This window comes from Salarias fasciatus, chromosome 6 (genome assembly GCF_902148845.1).
Source record: "Salarias fasciatus chromosome 6, fSalaFa1.1, whole genome shotgun sequence".
Lineage (NCBI taxonomy): Eukaryota > Metazoa > Chordata > Actinopteri > Blenniiformes > Blenniidae > Salarias > Salarias fasciatus.
In genome coordinates this window covers 24,916,104-24,937,362 of record NC_043750.1, presented here as the reverse complement: position 1 = coordinate 24,937,362, position 21,259 = coordinate 24,916,104, and the positions used below count along the sequence as shown (strand labels likewise).

At 44.8% G+C, this 21,259-nt stretch overlaps 2 protein-coding genes across 4 annotated transcripts in view; both read left to right on the top strand.

The window, feature by feature from the left end:
- The window catches only part of LOC115389579 (protein sidekick-1-like), a 300,042-nt gene extending 287,589 nt beyond the window's left edge, over positions 1-12,453 (top strand). For 2 of the 3 annotated variants that reach the window (XM_030092999.1, XM_030092997.1), the window contains 9 exons: positions 2,908-3,094; positions 3,166-3,303; positions 3,382-3,543; positions 4,550-4,675; positions 5,084-5,248; positions 5,550-5,687; positions 9,416-9,536; positions 9,614-9,743; positions 10,768-12,453. In XM_030092999.1, coding sequence (XP_029948859.1) covers positions 2,908-3,094; positions 3,166-3,303; positions 3,382-3,543; positions 4,550-4,675; positions 5,084-5,248; positions 5,550-5,687; positions 9,416-9,536; positions 9,614-9,743; positions 10,768-11,073 — 1,473 coding nt within the window. In that variant the 3' untranslated portion in view covers positions 11,074-12,453. The remainder of the gene's footprint in view (positions 1-2,907; positions 3,095-3,165; positions 3,304-3,381; positions 3,544-4,549; positions 4,676-5,083; positions 5,249-5,549; positions 5,688-9,415; positions 9,537-9,613; positions 9,744-10,767) is intronic. The other variant, XM_030092998.1, reaches the window with a different exon arrangement.
- A 3,053-nt stretch (positions 12,454-15,506) lies between these two features.
- Positions 15,507-21,219, top strand: LOC115390717 (zinc finger protein 665-like). The gene is made up of 2 exons (XM_030094697.1): positions 15,507-15,663; positions 17,126-21,219. The coding sequence occupies exon 2, from the start codon at positions 17,236-17,238 to the stop codon at positions 20,248-20,250; it is 3,015 nt and encodes a 1,004-aa protein (XP_029950557.1). The 5' UTR covers positions 15,507-15,663; positions 17,126-17,235; the 3' UTR covers positions 20,251-21,219.
- Positions 21,220-21,259: the final 40 nt, after the last annotated feature.

Genomic DNA, 21,259 nt, shown 5'->3' with positions numbered 1-21,259 from the left:
GCAAAGTATGTGTATGCGACAAAATAAGAGATCGAATGTCAAACTGGAAAATTACCCGCTTGACCAATAGAGCCACAGCTGCTGCTCAGGTCCTCCGTCACACAGTCAGACTTAAAGAATAAAAACACGCATCAATGTTTCACAACAAAGAAGTTGATTCAGTTCAGTAGTTTGGAGATTAAATCACAGAGCGGTGGCGCAGTGGAAGGTAGGAGATAGACGGGACCCCCCGGAGTCTGGACGCTGATGGCAGAGGAGCAGAGTGGGACATGTCTGATGGAAAGGTTGGAACGATCCCCCGACTGACGTGAAGGCTGAGGTGGTGAGGTGGGGTGGGAGGGAGGAGGGAGGAGGCTTCAGACAGCCAGAATGACAGAATTACAATGATGTTTAAAAGAGCTGGGACTCAGGACTGATTGGGTCGGGGGTAAAAAAACAACCGGCGCAAAGAGAATTTGAGAGAAAAGAGTCGAACAGGTGACTGGCAGGGTGGGAAAGCTGACGTGACAAAGAAAGGAGAGTTCACTAATAAATATAGGTCTTTAGATGTGAGAGAACTTATGAAACGCACGCTCTGGTGTAATCAGAATACTTCCCAATTGTTGCATATTTAATGAAATCGGTGTGTTTAACCTCTCATGCATTATTTACAGTCGTCACTTTTATGTTGAGGAAACAGGAGCAGCTAAGTGGAGACATCACACAGCTCCCTGACACTGTGGCCAAACCTGTCACATCGAAGAGTTATCTGTCACTTTCTCACTTTATATGCATCCTGACGGCCCGACACCGCACTGCAGAGTGACTGACCTGCAGGAAACTGCCAGTGATTATAAAGGCCACAGTTTTGTGATCAGATTACAAATAAAAAAGAGCCGAGGAACCACGTGCTGAATGATGCTAGAGAGAACACTGAAGCTGGCCGTGCAGTGATACATATTTAGCTTAACTGGATGTTTCATTGAAGCTGAACTAAGTGATGTGGATTGTACAAGTAGAAATGTAAATTAATTTTCTGTAGGCCTGACAAATTCAAAGGACATGTACAGTATATTGGTCACTTTATGACACTGTGCAAGAATATTGATTGCGTTATTTATATCTAATTCCAAATACTTGTCTTCAAAGTGTTGAAGTATATGAACATACAAAAATATAGTTTGATATAATAATATATCAATAGTGATGTTGAGATGCTACAACTTTACATTTGCAAGATCTTAATCATAATATTGAATTTTTTTTCTTACGGTGCAACATTAACAGGTAACCTCAGTTAATTTAACGTTATAAACATCAAGTGACGCCGCTCATATGTCTTCATTAGTGGCTAATATCAGGCCACTTAATGGTCCCATAAGTGCTTATTGATTCACACGTGGACGTCTGCAGTCTGCAGCTACATGACTTGGAAACTGAATGTTGGATCAGACATCGAGCAGATTTAAGATTTAGCACATCATGTCAATTAGCTGGGGTAAGTCCTGTACATTAATGACACACATGTACAATCAGGTTACTTTTTTTAATTGAAGCTACAACCATGTATTAAGATGTAAGGGAGAACTATATCAATGTGATTAAAAAAATCTATATATCAACACAAAGACATGCAAGAGACATGAAGAATTGGGAAGTGGGACAAAAATAGGGAAAAAGTCATTTAAAAGATATGTGAAAGAATGTAAATACAGAAAATATATTCAAAGAGGCACAAAACAGCTATAAAGATGCTAATGAAATGGATAAAAACTATTTTAAAAAACTTGTAGAAAATTTAATAAAGAAACACTACAAAATGGTGAAAAGTATCTTCAAAGTGATTTAAATTTAAAATATGCTAAAGAAATATTTTCTCCTTGAAAGAAAATAACGCTCTTATGTATTTCTGTGGCCTGTGGCTGTGGCTATTTTCACTGTGGCCTCTATCTGAAAAACAGAAACAAAAGAAATGGAAGTGAATTAATTTTTGATGGTTGAAAGATTATAAGATTATTCAATCCCTTGATGCTTTGCATCATGATGATTTGTTTTGTTCAAAGTGTCACAGTAAGTTCAAGAGCAGAGTTTCTTGCATCAACCACTTGTGCTCTGCCCCCCCATCCCCTCCTTTTTTAAACAGTCTAACTAGATAGAAAATGTTTACGTGAAGCAGTTTTAATCAGAACAGTGCTTAATTAGTTTACTTATGGTCCATGTAACCACGGCTCATGAATAATAAGTGCCGGTGAAATGTAACGTGTGTTTGGCTTTCAGGCGTCTCTGTTCTCGGTAATGATGAACACCGCACTAAAAATAGAGTAGAATACTTTTTAACTCTTATCCTGCAATTAATTGTGTTTATTGACCTATGATTATTACAGGGATGTAATTCTTTGATGGATAATGATTCGACCTCTCTTTAAGCGGTCTGAACATGTGAAGTTGATGAGATATTAATAGTTATTCCAATGTGATAGGAACTAAACCAAACTATGATTTAAAGTTTCATTTTCATTCACTGAACTTTTATTTAAATGTCCATGTTCACTGCCTGTACATTTTTCAACACCAGAGAAAGAATTTGTGGCGATTATTTCCACAAAATGAAATGTTTTTTTTTTTGTCGATAATGCAAAAGTATTTACATCTATAGCAGAGCACTGCTATCTCTGGCAGGGAATTACATCTACTTTGCCCTTCAGTTAAATTGTCAACACAAAAGCTAATCACGGCATCGCCGCCTCGTAAAACAGCTGCAAACAGCTTGTTTATTTGAATCCACCAGGTGACTTTATGAGCGATGAAGAAGAAGTAAATCCTCCATGGAAGTGGCAGAACTGAATTAAGGGAAGGCGGAGGACATAAGCTGCTGTCAGGAACCAGAGTCGGCGTCGTTGACGGTGTTTTTTGTTTCACGTGCTTCAGATCCACTACTGGGAGCGAGACAAGCAGAACCAGACTGAGAAGGTGAAGGTGATCTTTGTCCCGGACACCCGGGTGGTCCTCGTGAACCTGACCAGCTACACGTCTTACCTGGTCACCCTGACCGCCTTCAACATGGCCGGGGACGGGCCGCCCAGCGACCCGCGCGGCGCTCGCACCCAGCAGTCAGGTAGGAAGCGGTGACACGTTCCTGATTTTCCCTCAGTCCTCCCTCTCTAATCCGCTCTGATCCGTGTGCAGCTCCCAGCCAGCCGGGCTTCCTGTCCTTCTCCGAGGTGACGGGAGCGAGCGTCAACGTGTCCTGGGGAGCGCCGCTGACTCCTAACGGACAGCTGGAAGGCTACCGAGTCACCTACCAGCCGACCGCTCCCGTCCAAGGCACGCACGCACCCGTACACGCGCTCACTTTAGTGCACGTCGATTCGTCTGCTGACATTTCGCCGGATCTCTCTGCAGGGGTGAGCAAAGTGGTGACGGTGGATGTGAAAGGCAGCTGGCAGCGCTGGCTGAAAGTTCGAGACCTGATCAAAGGAGCGACGTACGCCTTCAGTGTTCAGGCTCTCACAGTCGGCTATGGGCCTCCGATCCAGGCGAACATCACTGCTCAGCCTGTGAAAGGTACCAAGGAATATATTCAGTGCATCGTGTTAGACTGACTGAAATCAATTGGCTTTCCACGTCATCCAACAATTTAATACCTGATTCATCACTTGGTCTATGAAAGGCATAGAAATGGCAAAAAAAGAAAACACAATTCCGTCCATTTCAGCTGACACAGGGCTGGGGAACGCTCAACTCTGGACAGGTCAGCAGTGTAACGGTGACCAGAGCACTTCTGGAAATCCCACAAAGGCTCAAAAAGAACATACAAACTTCAGACAGAAAGGTTTAAACCAGAAACATTCTGGCTGTGAGGTGTCAGTGCTAACCACTGCTTCACTATACTGCCCACACACTGAAAGCAGACCTTAATTATCTCTGAAGGTATTGATCAACAGTACAAAACATTTTAGATTTTTATGGAGCACTTAGAAAAAGTAGTGTCAGAGAAGCTTTAACTATCAAATATTGTCCTTTTTTGCATAAATCATATGGCATGACTGAAAGAAAACACTCTATCAAAATAGCTGCTTCATTTGGTCCACAAATCCATAGCATCTGACATTACATGTAGCCTCCATAATAGACAAATCCTGTATTTTGTACAGAAAGTACGAAAGACATCACAGCCATGCAGCCATGAGAAAAGAGCTGACTCTGCAGCCCTTCCAGTCACTCTTCACAGCATGAACAAAACTCTAGAAAGAGAAGCGAAGCTTTGTCTCTCAGTGTGAAGTCAGAGTCTCAATAGAGTTGCTACAGAGTCCAGCAGAAAGCCTCAAACAGTCAAGCCTCATTATTCACCCAACAGTCCTCCATGTTCCCAGATGAGCATACAGCAGTAATATAAAGACTCCACCCGTCTCCTTGAACGGTTTAGACTAAAGCTTGATAATTGGATCAGTTCATTAAATGCAGCCACATCCATTCTTATATTTCATGCTTAGGTGGAAAGAGACAAACATAACTCTTCAGTTGTTTGGTTATCCTATGATGTTTGACCGGTGCCCCTCTGATGCTGCAGGCTCTCCTGGCTCGCCCATGGAGATGTCCATCTCCAAGACGTCCTCCGCCCTCAACATCCACTGGTCAGAGGGAGACGTCGGAGCGGCCCCTGTGACCGGCTACGTGATCGAGGCTCGTCCCTCAGGTGAGCCACGGCTTTGCCCAACACCCACAAACTCTTTTCGCTAATCAACAGAGAGCTTAAACTCAGCCCAGCACCAGGCTCTTCTGAGTGCCACTATCTCCAGATTCATTAAGACCCGCTGTGCAAATCAAGTCAGCCGCAATTTTTTAATAAAGATTACCAGAGGTGTGATACATAAAGAGAGCGCCGGTGGGAAACAGCTTTAACGCTCCACAGGAGAGTGAGCATAGAGCGAGGTGTAATTCTGCCTCTGATAATAATAGATAAACCCTTTATATTAATAGTCACAACAGTAATCACTGTCAGCGTCACATTATTATCATCATAAATGTAATCAGACAGTTTATAATTTTCTTTAATCGCCTCGTGCGAATGCCCCCCTCTTTTGTTCGTCTGTCCATCAAACAGATGAGGGAGTGTGGGACTCGTTCATCCGGGTCCTCCCTCCCAGCAGCAGGTCCGTGTCGGTGCCGCTGGAGCGCCTCAGGTCGGGGATCAGCTACGAGTTCAGAGTCATCGCGGTTAATCGCTTCGGATACGGCCAGCCGAGTACGCCCTCTGCCGCTCTGGCCGGTGAGTGCCCACACGCTGCCGGACGCGCCGCTAATGAACCGGCTCACCTCGTCTGGCTGGGATCTGACACCAGTCCGCTGGGTTCACAGCAGTGGGGTTGATATGTGCTTCTCCTGCCATCTAAAGGCAGACATCTGCAACTACACTCATCATGCAAACTTTTTTTTTGTTTTGTTTTTTTTTTTTTTTGGCTTTTATGCTCGAGTCTGTCATCAGTTTATTACTTCTTTAGTTCCTCGGAGACCAGAGCAAAAGAGAAGTTTGATTTCCGTCTGACGCTTGTGCCTTTCTCGGTGTCCAGCGCTGACCGACCGTCCGTTCTACGAGGAGTGGTGGTTCCTGCTGGTGATGGCTCTGGTGGGACTCATCCTCATCCTGGTCCTGGTCTTCACTCTGCTCCTGCATGGACACAGCAGCAAGTACAAGGCCTGCGGCACAGGTCCGTGCCTCTCTTATTCGCTCTCCAACACTCTCTCACATCCCCCGAGATCCCTTCATCCGGCTTCCACAGATATGAGGGATAAACTGAAGAGCATTTGTGCCTCGCCGTGTTTACCCTCTGAAGATTTATTACAGGGTCTTCCAGATTTTGTGATTCTGACAAGCTGAGACGTGTGTGAGCACACTTGTACCGTTTTCAGAGCAGAACTGCCTCCAGCAGTTCAGTTCCTGCAGGACCGTGGTGTGTGTGTGAGGGAGTGTTGTTCTTTCACCAGGATGATTCAGGACAAACTGCACCCCGAAGCGTTCCAGGAACAAATGCTCACCTAGAAATACCACTCGTCTGCTATTTCTGTTACATTCTGATCGAGCTTCAGACCCTTTCCTTTGTGCCAGTTTGATAAAGATTTCACACTGTACCCATAGGATTTTAATTACAGGGTGATTTCACCTTTTGAAATCCAAGTGTTTCGATAGACAGAGGTCTCAGGTAGATTCTCTGTTTTTTTTTTTATCGCGGCTCTTTGAATTTAATGCTTTGAGAAAGAGCCGCACTCATGCTGAAGTACCGTGGCAGCAAAGAGAGCTCTTTAAATAAAGGTAAAGAAAGGCTGCAGCCTTTTTCTTTTCACTTATAAGCTGCTGAAACAAGCTCTTTGCCTCTCTCACTCTGCAGTCGTAAAAAGCTGACAAGCATGAAAGATCAAAACTGTAGATATTCAGACCCAGTAATCTTCAAACAGGTGATATTTATATTAGATTTTTAAAAAAAAAGTCATTCTGATTTCTTTTTTTTTTTTTTTTTTTTTGCTGAGCAAGAGTATCGTGTTTGAGCTTTCAAAGGCCTGTCCCACAACAAACTGGTAACTCTCAGTTAATCTTTTTCTGCATTTTCTCTTCGTTTTATGTTCAGAAATCCTGAAAGAGCTGAACTGACATGTCGAAAAATCAAACGTCTTCCTCCAACTATATGATGCAACCTGAGATAAATGTAGTGATTAAATCAGACATTATACAGACAAACAGACAGCTAAGCTCATGTGTCACAGCAATAATGACCCACTGAAACGTCTTGATTGAAGACACACATTAAAATAACGAGTTATTCTCAGGAACTACCGGTAGTTTCACAAGTTTTATGGTCTGTAACTAAACTGCTAAATTCACTGTGTGGTTTATTATGACTACATTTATCTGAACCTTCAATTTGGTTAGATTATTGCATTGAAGAAATCGAAATTTAGAGAATGTGATTTCTTTGCTGACCTAATGATAATTATATATAGTAGAAGTTTATAATTCTGTATTTTTAAGCCTTCACAGTAGGGCTGAACGATATATCGTTATCATATCGATATCGGGATATGAACATTCAGGACATTAGTTTCTCAAAATCAACGATATCAAGATTTCCCCTGCTTGCCCTGCATGTAAGCTTGCCCGTGCACAGGTCAGGCCAGCCAACCACAAACCTCGTTTACTGGTTGGCAGCTGATGGCAGCCAATGAGAAACATCAGAGGGAGGGGCAGGAGGGAGACGGAGGCGCACACTCACATGTGCCACACGCGGCGGAGAGTAAGCAAAACAACATGAGAGCTGAAGAGAGGGCGGCTGCAGAATCTGCACAAATAAGTTTGGTGGTAGTGGCAGTGAGTTCTCATAAAAAAAACTGCATTTTTTTTTTTACATCCTTTTGTATTATCGGGGCGCAAAATTCCCTATAAAATGGCGGCGGGGACCGATTGAGATGGAATCTCCGCCGGTTTAGGTGCCATATAAGTAGGTCCTTACCGCCTGTTGGCTTTTTTTATCATGAAATTGCGTTGCTTCTCTTTTAATAAATCAATCAAAACCAACACGCCTCGTAACTCTGGGATTCCATTTTTGCGTTCTTCTTCTCTGTGCTTCACGCTGCACTATGCATCTAACGATCACAATGCGCCCTCTGCTGGATTGAAGGAGGTACTGCTGCATTCAGGTGCTGCTGTTAACTCCAAACATCAAATACTTCAGAACACAATGACAGCAATGGGTGTAAACAGTAGTAACTGTAAATATGCAAATCTGCCAAAACAGTTAATGATTTACTGCAATACGACAGTTCTCCACCCCTGAATGAGGCCGTCACAGCTGCAGGCATGGCCGCAAAAACAGAACATCAATGAACATCAGTGAGAGAGGTCCTCCAGGGTCTGATACATACACAGACAAAACCTGGTCAGATTAAGAACTGAATAGAATCAGAACCTACACTAACATTCACAGCCATCAGCAGGATGTTAGCTAAAATATTTAGTTTCAATTGGGTGCAACTACATTATATGAAATGTGATTTGTGCTGGTATGGATTCTTGGGTTAATGTACCACCACCACCAAAGGAACTTGTCAAAGCTGGGATGCTTCAATCAGCAATTAGCAACATGCATACCTGCAACAAAATAAATAAAAATCATTTTCTAAATTTGCAACTTAGGGTGGGCCATACAGCATAAGAAGATCTACCATCCCAGACACAGAGCAGCAAATAGATATAAACAGAACTAAACAAGCACAACAAAATACAACAGTTTAATGAAAAAAATATTGTTGGATCCTGTTTTTGATCAGCATTTTTCAAAATTGAAAATTAAGGACCTGTGAAAACTTGTGAGGACCTGTTAAAAATTTCTGAGGACCTGCTGAAACAATTTGGAGGGCCTGTTAAAATTTTGACAAATCTCATACCCTGTATGTTTTTATTTTTCTGAAAAATGCATAAATTTCACTGAATCCATTTTAATATATCGTATCGATATCGAGATATCTGGCATGGATATCGCGATATGAAATTTTGCCCATATCGTTCAGCCCTACTTCACAGGTCAGTCAGAGAGTTGCTGCTGCCGCTCAAGCTGGAGGGTGAAAGTCTCCCTCTGCGACTTTTACCAACATGTATTAAAAACCTTCGGCTCATTACGATGAAACACTGTTGGTGTGTGTGACGCTTCGCCCGGTTACTCCACTGGAGTACGCCGATGCTTTTCTCCCCTCCCTCTCTCATGCAGGCTGTTTTTTTTTTTTTTTTGCCTCCTCGCGGGGCTTTCTGAGCAGCGGGCACTGCAGCGGAGTGTGTTTGTGTGTGTGTGTGTGTGTGTGTGTGTGTGTGTGTGTGTGTGTGTGTGTGTCCAGGTTACATCAGGACAGCTGTTAGTGTGAGTTGCCACAGAAACCTTGGCACAACCTCTGGGCAGTGGAGCGATGAAAGTGTGAGGGAGATGTTGGAAAGGGAGATGTGTGTGTGTGTGTGTGTGTGTGTGGGGGGGGGTTACAGACAGGACGACCACACAAACACGCGTGAAGACAGAGTGGGAGTCACTGAGCGACGACAAATTGCATTTTTGATTTTTCCTTCAGCTTCTCTGCATGCTCCAAATAGCAAATATATTTCTCTCAATTGACAAGATGACATTGTCTCTCCCTATTGTTCCATTTTTCATGATCGGCGGCGGATGAATGATCGAGGCGGTCTGTGTGGTTATTGCCTGATTGTCAAACTCTGCATCCCGCTTTCATTTGCCTCTCATTCTGAATCTGAAAAGGTAGCTGAACCCTCAGTGAATGACAGAGCTGCACATAAACTTTGCAGCCAGAAGAACCGTTTGAGGAGAAAACACCAGCACAGAGGCGGCGGCACTGCTATAAATCTTTATTATTTGTCTGAACCGGCTCCATCTGTTTCCTGCAGGGAAGCACATGTCCACGGCGGAGGAATCGGTGACGCTGGACAACGGAGGCTTCACGGCTCTGGAGCTCAACAGCAGGACGCTCAACACCAAGAACTCCTTCCTGAAGAAGAACGGGACCAGGTGAGCGTTCTCTTCCTGTCAGACTGGCCTCATCCTGAAACACGCCGCGTGACTCAAACATCTCCCTGTGTCTGCAGGTCTCCTCCCAGGCCGAGCCCGGGAGTCCTGCACTACTCCGACGAGGACATCTGCAACAACTACAATGGAGCCGTGCTCACTGAGAGCACCACGCTGACGGAGAAACCCACTGAGGTCTCTGACTCTGAGGTATCTCTTTCTATCTGTCTGTCGTCCCCTCGCTGAGAGAGCGTCCTGTTGGCTCCTCCGACAGAGAGAGGAGTCCTTCCATTTGCTTCCAAAGAGGCTGTCCTGCTCCCTGCAGAAGGACAGCCCGATGGATAAAGTCAAAGTTTTTATCAAACTGACTTGATTTAAAAGCGTATTTCACCTTCCTGTTGTCTCTCTGTCGTCTTTTGTCAATTCTCTGTGTTTTTATTATGTTTCTGATCATTTAAAAAGTTTTTTTTTTTTTTTTTTTTTTTTTAGCACTTAGAGTTCAGCAGAATTGCTTTTGAATATTCGGTCCTTAGATATTTCAGTCACCTTTTCTAAGAAACGTCCAACATGGATGAAGCACGCTTGTGAAGATGTGGCAAGCAATTAAAAAAGAAACAAAAAACTTCGAATTATGCCAGTCTCTACATAACATTTAGAAAACTTGTGCTCATTCACAACAATGACCTTTTAAATTATGGATACAGATTTCATTTTTAAAATATTAAATTCAAATGTCGTACTGACAGAGCATTTAAATATAAAATAAGATTTGAATATGGCGATGACTCTTCTCTACCCATTACCTATCAAACCTACCAATCATATTTCGTTTTTCCGAAATTAGCCAGCAGACCACCAGTTGCACATTTTCTCTACAACTTACAGTTGATTTGGAAATATGGACAATGTTAAAAGTATTCCAGGAGTGAGTAACACAGATATTGTGTGATTGACAGATATCAAACACATGCATGTTGATTTAGTCAGCTCACCTTAGAAATAAATATTTAGTTCTTTTTAGTTTCAATTTCAGGCATTTAGGTTTGAAGTAAATGGGTAAATACATAAATGGGTTGGGATTTAATAAGCTATTGCTTCCTTCTAGGCCTGTCTGGACTTTGTGGTATTCATTGTTTGTTTTAGTTTCATGTGTTCAATACAAAACCTTCATTAATTAATTTCATCACTGGTCTTTGAGCTTGTCTGACCACGCTGTCTGTCTGTCTGTTTGCAGTTGACGGACAGCGACTACGAGGACGAGCAGCCGAAGCACTCCTTCGTCAACCACTACATGAGCGACCCCACCTACTACAACTCCTGGAAGCGGCAGCCCAAAGGCCTCAAGGGCGTCGGCGCCAACTTCGGCTACGAGGAGTGCGCCACCGCCGACACCGAGCCGTACTACCAGACCGTGGTCACCCAGCACAGCACAGGCGGCGCCTACACGCCCACGGGGCAGCCGGCGCACACGCACGTCAACCCCAACACCAACCCACCGGGGTCACGCACCCCCGTGACGGGGTTCTCCTCCTTCGTCTGACTCTAGAGACCAAATCTGCACAAAGTTATACACACACATACACACACACACTCAAACATAAGGAAAAGAAGCAGGGCGGGGGTGGGGGCGGCGGTGTGTGTTCGGAAGACGGAGCAGAGGAGGAGAGAGAGGACGAGACGAGGAGATGAAAAAAAAAAAAACTTTAATGCCCCAAAGAACTCAACTCACACTTGTCACTCGCCTTCTCCCCCCTCGTTCACGAAGACCCCCGCGCCGACAAGCGTGTGTGTGTGTGTCGCTCTTGTACGCTGTTACGCCTCTGTGTCACTGTGCTCGCACACGGTTTTCATCCTACACACACACACACACACTGACAGCAGCATACTACCAGATAATCACACGTATTCCAGAGACTCTCCGACGAGAGCGCAGAGTCAGTTCGACGTGGAGCTGCTGGACCCTGGAATCTCTGCACAAAGCTTGTCCTCTCCTCTCTCCATTTTACACACAAGTGCACAATTACACACATATACACACACACACACACACACACAGTCTGTGATGCACCATTTCTGTGTCTCACACTGGGAGAAAGGAACTTCAAGGTTGAGGAGAGTTATGAAAAAGCGGCCTCTGTTGACAGACTGGTTCGCGTACACAGATGTGGAGCCGTCAGCTCTCAAAGACCGCCGCACAGAGGAGCGGGAAAAAAATAATCAATAATCACAGTTTTTCAACTGGAAGAGGATGGAGGGAGAGCGTGGGCGGGGCTTCTTCAGCACTTATGGCATTCTCAGCAAGTTTTGTCTGGTTTCTGAGACCCACGTGGGGGGGGGAAAAAAATAATCAGAAAACTGTGTTTTTTTTACCGTCTACTGCCTGTTTGTCAGTCCTCCTCATCCCGCAGCCTCCCCAAGCCATACTGCTTGCACTGAGCCAAAATCCCCACGCATTTCATCTTTTAAGTTTGTATTCTGTTTTATTTCTTTTTGTTTTGCGAGCGAGAGTGACGTGTGTGCACACAATCACAGGTTTGGAGCCTGTTCATCCGTCTCTGTAGGTCACCGCTAAGCAAAGTGTGCCATGGTGTGTTTGTATTTTCCAGATGGATTTTGTACAGGGAAACCCTTTTTACTTGTGTGCTGTCGTATGTAGTTCGGCCATGTTTGTGTGATGGACTGGCGACGAGCGTCAGGAGGAGGGCGTCGTTCGGCGAGGAGCTTCAGAGCGGCGTCGGGGTCACACGGAAGGATCAGACTGAGTGTGATTGAACTTTGAATCACGAAGCCCCGCCGGCCGAGCTCACACACTCCTTTTGGAGTGCAAACAAAAAAAAAAAAAAAATCACCTGTAAGTTTTTTGCTCATTTCTAATTTAAGGCTTCCTCACGCACCCGGCCGGCCCGCAGCTGCCCTCGCCTCACTCTGTCACGCTTGTTTTCAGCCTCATACCAGTGTGTGAATAAATGGTCATTGTTTATTAGAGTGTCTGCATGGTGTGTTGCAGTGAAAGTTTTCCTCTACACAGTTCTATTGACCACTTCTGAACAACACTGGAGCAACCCGACGCCAGCAGGACAATGAATTATTAAACTCTGATGTAAGAGTTCATTTAGCAGTGACAAAGTGTATTTAATACACTCTGTAAACTCCGTGTGGTGCCGGAAGAAGGATACCAACAAGTGTTGCAAAGTCCTGAAGCAAACAGACGTGAATGCGCTTCCCCAGTTGAGTTAATATGTTGAATTTAAATGAAAACAGAATGCAGCATAGACCGTGAAAGCGGGGCCTCACAATCGTGACTTTTTGGGTTTTAAGCAGGAGGTGTTAGAAAAGTTACCACAGGGGATAACTGGCTTGTGGCGGCCAAGCATTCATAGTAGTGTCCCTTTTTGAGCCTTCGATGTCGGCTCTTCCTATCAATGTGAAGCAGAATTCACCAAGCGTTAGATTGTTCACCCACTAATACGGAACGTGAGCTGGGTTTAGACTGTCGTGAGACAGGTTTGTTTTACCCTACTGATGATGTGTTGTTGCAATAGTAATTCACACTTATTACCATCTGAACAGAATCAGCCCATCAGATCTTGAATTTTATTACCATTTCATGGAAAATATTTAGGTATTTGTATTTTATGCTTGGAACACATATTGAAAAAGCTGGGACAGGGCCATGTTTTCCAGTAGGGATTCATATTTGCTGTTATTTCAGCAGCTGTCTGTAAAAACTCCTGTTTGAGGAGTTTGGGAAGAAAATGTTGTTCCTGAAGGAAACTGTCCACCAGGTTTTCACTGGATTCTGAATGAATGGAAGCAAATGTTGCTCATATATCTTAATAATGTCCATCTCCACATTTCCTCGAGGAACCTGCCCACACCACACCGTGGTAACCCCGCACCGTCAGAGGTGCAGATTTTCCAGCTGTCTGCAAACAAGATTTATGGCTCCTGTTTTCGTCTTGACAGTACCTCAAACTACTGTAGATAAGTTTTTGCTTAGACAAGACAGTGTTGCTTCTGGATTTTTTTTTTTACAGCTTTAACTTATGCGTGTTGATTGCAGTTGCGTTCACAGACGGTGTTTTCTGGAAGTTTGCCTGCATCCACGACATACAGTACAACCTGTAGCGGAGCCAGAGTGGGGGCAAGGGGGCGGTCGCCCCAGGGCCCACAAGGTCATAGGGCCCCGTTTCATGTGATGTGTTCACATGTACTCGTAAATAAATTATTATAAAATGTGCAGTGTGTGCGAGAAGGTATACACATATGAGTGTGGGCTCCAATTTGCCAATTCTTACATTACGCTGTATTTAAGCTGTATCAAAGATGGTGATGTAGCACCTGACTTCTTAACTTGAGCTTTCAGCACCATGGACAGCGGACGCTCTGACATTGACAGCTGTCAGGCTGCATTTGTGTGTGTGTGTGCGTGTGTGTATTTGTTCTTCAGAACAAGTTTGTGAACTGGTTTGTGACTTTATTCTGCTTTCTGAGGCATATAGGTTTGCTTGGCTCAATAAAAGTGAGCATTAGTGTGTTGTTTGATCATAGGATACAGAGGAAAAAAATAACATATGCAATATGTCCCCTAGGGGGATCCGTAGTACTGAGACCCTCTCTGTCTCTGAGTACAACACACAGTGTGCTTAATGCGGTACCGGCTAATTTCTTGAAGTTCATGAGCATCGTGTTTTGGCCTTGTTTCTTATGCACAAAGACTTCTCCCAACTCTCTGAATCATTAGATTAGACACTAGACAGAATGAGAGTCTGTACAATTTTACCCTGAAGAGCTTTTCTAATAACTGACAGATTACTCACTTCTGCACATCTGAGAGGACAAGCCTCTCCAGTTACAACTCGCCATGTTGTTTAATTAACTCAGAAGCTCTTCCACTTGTTGTTGTTGTTTTTTTTATTTGAGCCAGTTACATTTCCTGCCTTGTCCCAACTTTTTCAAGATGTGTGGCTGCCATCAAATTCAAAATGAGCCAGTTTTCCCATGAAATGATTCATTAAAGGTCTCAGTTTTAATATCTCATGTCTTGTGTTAATATTGTGAATACAAATGAGAGTTTATGAAAGTCATAATCAAATCGCTGCTTTCTGTTTCATTTACCATCAACACAGCACCACAGCCAGAATAAAGCCCTTTGTGATTGATGTTATTGGATCATTACAGCATTTTAATGTGAAGATGTCAGCCGAGCATCACACAGAGAAGAAGAGGAGCCGTAAGTGTTTACATGATCTGTGACTTTATCCTTAAGCAGGACATTTTCAGAACACTAATTGCTGATTGTAAAACACTTCAACATGCATTAATTTCATATTCTATCTCTTTAACTACACCCACTAATTATATCTGGCCTACACAAAATATGACACTGATTTCAGTGATTCAGAATCCTGAATACACTGTATCTATAGTACAATGAAACTTGTAGGATAGATTGCGGGTAAAATATTTGGCAGTCATGAGTAAATTTATTGTAGAAATAAATGTTTGAGGGTACATTTCTGTAACCCAATTTTACAGTAAGTCCTGATAAGACACTTTCACAACAAAATATATAATAATCCCTATTTATCTTTTTCCTTCAGTGATGGGGAACTGTTTTTGGGCATTGGAAAGACCAAATAATTTTTATTATTGGCTATGTCTGAAGGCTTTGCTCTCTAATTAGAGAACATGGCCCTTGTTTTCTTTAAAAAGAAAGAAAAAAATCCCAATAGATACGCTTTCACAGAATTTTTTTTTTACTGCACTACTAAAGGAAATAAGATCATCTTAACAACTAATATTAGAATATCAGACAATTGGCAGCGTTCGTTTGTTTATATTTCTTGAGTTTGAGCTTTATTGCTAGCGGACGCAGGAGGATGTGGCCTGCATTTCGCCTCCAGTCCAGCAGGGGGCGCTGACGGTCACAAACGGAGCTCACGGCTCTGTTGCGGTCCGGAAGAAGGACAGCAGTCATGGCGGACGTGTTTTCCCCTTCCAGCTGCGTATTGTAAACCACCTTTTCAGCGTGCCGTCTCTCCGTGGGGGGGTTTAGTGGAGGGGCTGCGGAAGGCAGCTGAAGCCCCCGACACCCACCCGGCGGGGACTTCACAGCCGGCTTGTTTTGGTGAGTTCTCGTCTCCTCACAACCCGTTGATTCTCCCCCATTCCTCGTTAATGCCCCCCACTCCTGGTTGATGCACCCCATTTCATAATGTCCCTCACTTCATGGTAATGCCCCGATTCCTAATGCCCCCAGTCTAGTCCGGGGCGATGATCTGAGGCGCGGCTGAACCCACCTTGCCGGGGTTTCGGGTTACCTGGTTTCACTGTTCAGTGATGCTTTTTAGCGTCTGTCGTTCTGTTAATGTTACAAAATTGCTAGTTCACAAAATGTACATTTAGAAAGTCTATTGTGTAATGCAGTCAGTTAAATAGTGTTGGTAAAGACAGCTACCGATTTCCGTTGGGTTTGTAAGTCATGCTGTTACGAGAAGCAACGAGGGAAGGCAATTATTTTAAAACACCGGAGTGCAGGCATGCCTGATGGCAAGTCTGATGGTTGTAGTTAACTTTTTTTTGGCTTAATATTAACTTTCATCTGTATTTCAAACCAGCCCAAACCGCTTCTGGTTGGATAACCTTTAGTGAAGTTTAGTGGAGGTTTCAAGCATGGACAGATTGGAGACAAACGCATTACAGAAAAGAGACAACACCTGCTTCCCTGTGCTTCAGCCTGCCTCAATCTGAGGATCTCTCTCTCTCTCACTCACTCAGTCACACTCTCTCTCTCTCTCACACACACACACACACACACACAAAGCTGGGGTGTTTGTGTTTGTCATGTACACAAAGCTTGATTACTGATTTGAGTGATTATATCTATATTGTTGCTATAAGAAAGGGACATAGTTATTTCAAACAAAATATGAATATAGGTTAAGCTCAAGTTTGTAATGTCTGTAGGTTAACTACCAGGGATCACAGCCGATTCTATTTCAGCATGGGCAAAATGAGAATGTTGTTTGAAGCTTGGCATAGCAAATGTTTATTTGTAATTGGTTTGATTTGATTGATTAACAACACTTACATTATTTCACTTTTTTGCTTGCAGCATTTGTCCATACATGCCCAAAACTTTTTCATAATACTGTCTCCTACAGCACAGTACCACTTGAGAGATTTTCTTTCCCCCAAGTGTGAATTTGGTAAACTGCTCAGTGGGGTGCGCAGATTTGCCCCCGGCTCTCCCAACTCACATTTTCACTCCCTCGTCTTCCCCGCTGTGCCACCTGTCCTCTGCGGGTTTATTTCTCTTGAATACTTCAAAGTGGGCTTCATAACTGTATCATGTTATTATGTGTGTGTGTGTGTGTGTGTGTGTGTGTGTGTGTGTGTGTGTGTGTGTGTGTGTGTGTGTGTGTGTGTGTGTGTGTGTGTGTGTACGCGCGTGTGTGTGTGTACGCGCGCGTGTGTGTTCAAGTAATGCATATGTGGGAGACTGCAAGACTGTTTGTTTATGCTCTGCTACAAAAACATTCTCATGAAGATATGAAGCCTTGAAACCTCTGTGTATTTGTTTTTCCTAGATGGACCGTCCATGCAAGAAGCAGCAGGGCCCAGGACAAAGACAAAGCAGGCTGACATCCTGACCCACTGATAGTTCCGTTGCTCTGGAAAGTGAGACGTAAAGCTAATAATGGGTGAAGTGACTGTTGATCTTGATCAGGAGGCGATGAAGCAGGACGTCTACTTGGTGCATCTTCCCGACCCAGTGCTGACAATTCTCTCCCCGCCTCCGCCTTTCCTACCTGCCATGGGTGTACCGACCATGCTTTGGCCTCGATGGCTCAAAGCCTTTGAAAACTATTTGAAAGCACTCGATGAAAAAGACCTGGTCGAGTCCAGCAAATGTAAACTCTTACAAAACTGCCTCGGCCCAGAGGGGGAGCGTATCTTCACCACACTGATACAGGAGGAAACCACGTATGCAGCGGCCGTCTCTACACTGACGGCTTTCTTCAACTCTGATCAGATGTCTCAAATGCACCGCCTTCAGTTCCATCAAAGGGCACAGATGCCCGAAGAGTCGGTGGAAGAGTTTGTCTCTGCATTAGCTGAACTGCTGAGGCCTTGTTACAATGGAAACCTACAAGAAAAACTTATCGTGGATCAACTCATCAGCAAAACGAACTACCCGCAACTCAGAAAAAGGCTGCTGCTGGAGGGGAGGGAGTCTCTGACGTTGAGCACAGCTTTGGCCATCGGTAAAGAGGTAGAGTCTGATTTCAGCCACTCCCAGGTCTTTGAAATTCACGAGGTCAGTGTGGACATAGAGGATGATTTAGAGCCCCCAGTGAAAAGACGAAGGGGAAGGCCTCGGCGTGGGGAGGAGAGGCCGAAAGCAAACTTACAGTTGACCAAAGCACCAAAAAGATCAACTAGACACAAAGATAACAAATATAGCCGGAAGCGTTGCGGTGGCGCTGAAGAGCCGGAGACTGGGAAGACTCAGTGTCCAGATGATGAGGATGTCGGAGCTTCATCGTCATCACTGACAGTGAGAGAAGACAAAGAAGATGGCAATGATGACGACGACGACTTTTCCCCCTTTCCAACAAAACCAAAAGGCCCCTGCTGTCCCATCTGTGTCAACAGGCGCTTCAGAGACGCGAACAAGCTCGCCAGGCACATGAGGACGCACACGAAGGAGAAACCGTACAGCTGTCCCGTCTGCGCTCTGACTTTCAGCCAGTCGTACCACATGACCCGACACCTGAAGAAACAGCACGAGACAAGCAGACACGTCTGCACCACCTGTGGGCAAGGCTTCGACAGTTCAGCAGAGCTGCAGAGTCACAAGTCGACACATAAGTCTGCGGTCCTGTCGTGTCCGCAGTGTCATAAAAAGTTCACCAACAGAGACGTGTTCTCCTGCCATGTTGAATGGCACAACAGGCCTCAGTCCGGCAGAACTAAAGAGACAGGGTTTCAGTTCAGTGAAACTAAAGTGAAAATTGAAGAAATTGCAGACGTAGGTGAAGTGGCAAACTGTAATACCAGTGATTTGGTGGGTAAAGAGGTTGAAGGTGATGCAGCTTCATCAAAGAACATCTCCGAGGATACACCTGTCGATGAAGGCAAAAAGAAAGGAAAAGGAGCCTCCAAGTCTCAAAAAGGGCATTTTTGTCCCATCTGTGTCGGCAGGCGCTTCAGAGGTCCAAACAAACTTGCCAGACACATGAGGAAGCACACAAAAGAGAAACCCTTCAGCTGTCCGGTCTGCTCTCTAACCTTCAGCCAGTCGTATCACATGACCCGACATGTCAGGAAGCAGCATGGCCTGGGCCAGTACGTCTGCTCCAGGTGTGGAGAAGGTTTTAGCAGCTGGTTGGAGCTGAAAACCCACAGGAGGACTCACACCATTGCAGGCCTTACGTGTCTGGCATGTGACAAACAATTCAAGGACAAATCTGCTCTGGCAAGTCATCTTAAAGGCCACAAGAAGGTGGAGTCAAGCCCCCAAAGCCTCATTTGTGGCGAATGTGGAAAAGTGTTTAGTCGAATGTATCATCTGAAAAGACATATAATGACACATCGCAAAGCATCAAACACCGAGTGTTACAAATGCCCCGATTGTCACAGAGACTTTGCCTTTCCTGAGGACCTCAACAAGCACTTGGAGATTCACGTCAAGGAAAACAAGGGGACTTGCCCTAAATGCAACGAGAACTTTGGCAGCCTGAAAGAGCTGCAGACGCACATGGAGGTTCATCAGAAGTCGTACAGCTGCAGCATCTGTGAGAAGAAATTTAAGGTGGAGTATGCACTGAAAAAGCACGAGCAGGGCCACCAGAACGAGCAGTATTACTGTTCACTGTGCAACAAACGCTTCCTCAAGCTGTCACACTACAAGAGGCACGAGATGGTCCACGGCAGGCGAGAGTCCAGGTGTCCACACTGCGACGGCGTCTTCCTCCAGGTCACCGCCCTGAAGTATCACCTGCGGACTCACACTGAAGAAAGGCCTCACCAGTGCAGCTGCTGCATAGAGACCTTCGAACTGAAAGAAGAACTGGAGCAGCATTGTCTCAGACACAGGAAATTCAAGAAGGAGCGGCCGTACTCCTGCACCCGCTGCGATTGCGCCTTTTCCACCCTCGTTGAGCTGACGGCGCACATGGCTTCGCACGAGGGGGAGCAGCCGGTCACGTGCCCCGTCTGTGGCCGGACGTTCCTCAACAAGAAGAAGCTGGAGAAGCACTTGACCATCCACACGGGGGAGAGGCCGCACCTCTGCTCCATCTGCGGCAACGGCTTCCCGTCCGCCGCCAGCCTCAAGCTGCACGCCCACATCCACACCGGCGAGAAGCCCTTCCAGTGCTCGCAGTGCAGCAAGAGCTTCAGGTCGACCAGCGGGCTGCGCCTGCACAGCAGGCAGCACATGGAGGCGCCGCCCAGCTACGAATGCCCCGAGTGTGGCAGGACTTACGGCCGCATGACCGAACTGAAGATGCACCAGCGCTACCACACCGGGGACAAGCCGCACGCGTGCACCTGCTGCAGCAAGCGCTTCATCAGCAAAGACAAACTGAACGTCCACATGAGGATCCACACCGGGGAGAGACCGTACTCCTGCCCACACTGTGGACAGACATTCACGCAGACCGGGGACAGAAACAGACACATCAGTAAACACCACCAGGCAGCATAGTCATCCGGAACCAAGAGGGGCTCTGTGGACTGTTAGTGTTTTTACATGCCAGAGATTTGAATTATAAAGACCTAAATTAACGTTAACACTCACCAGTCCTGGAAGGCGTGATTGGTAGGATCAAGGATTGTTTTTGTTTTTTTTAACATTCAGATGAAGGATTTGCCTTTTTTATGTTGAGAAAAAGCTAAAAAGCACCTAAAGTCATGCGAATCAGCCAATATTTCAGGTTTTACATTTTACCACTTTCACCTAACTTAACATCCAAAACCAAAATAAAATGAGTTTGCATATTGCACGTTAATGAGCACTTCTCTGAGTGAGAAACACACCGGATCACAAATCTGTCTCATATGGCTGCAGATATAAAGATTTTTTAATTTTTTTTTTATATATACAAGCCACGAGCAGAACAGTAGAACACAGAAGTAGAAGGCAGTTTGATTTGGCACTTAATGCTTCCATTTTGGAGCTTTATTATCTGGGTTACACCGTGTGTTGTGCTGGTGGAGTTTATTTGATTCACAGGCCAAAATATACAACGAAAAACACTTTGCTGGAAAATAATTTCTCTTTGCCGAATACCTTGTAGCCATTTCCAGTTCGTCTCCCCTCTGCTGGTTTTACACTGCATGACTGCTCAGTCTGTGATGCTCGTCCACTCACGTCTGTGCCTGTGTGTCCTTGTGAAGCATATTTGTGACAAACTGTCACACTTGTGAGCAGCATGTGCAACTTCAGCCTTTCATACACTCAATTCCTGCAACAACCTGCAGTTATAAATGGACAGAAGAAAAAAAAGATTTCAGCTCGTACATTTTTATCCTCTCTCCCTGTTGATGTGTTGTCATAACATCATGGCAGTTTCTTTCTGCTTTTTGGAATGTCTGTTGAGGTATCTCTGTGAAAAAGCATTTTTGTAATTGTGTTTTGAAAAGTGCCATAAAAATAAACCACTTATTCACTCTACTAGTACGTGTGTTGGGAACATATAGAACATAAAGAATTG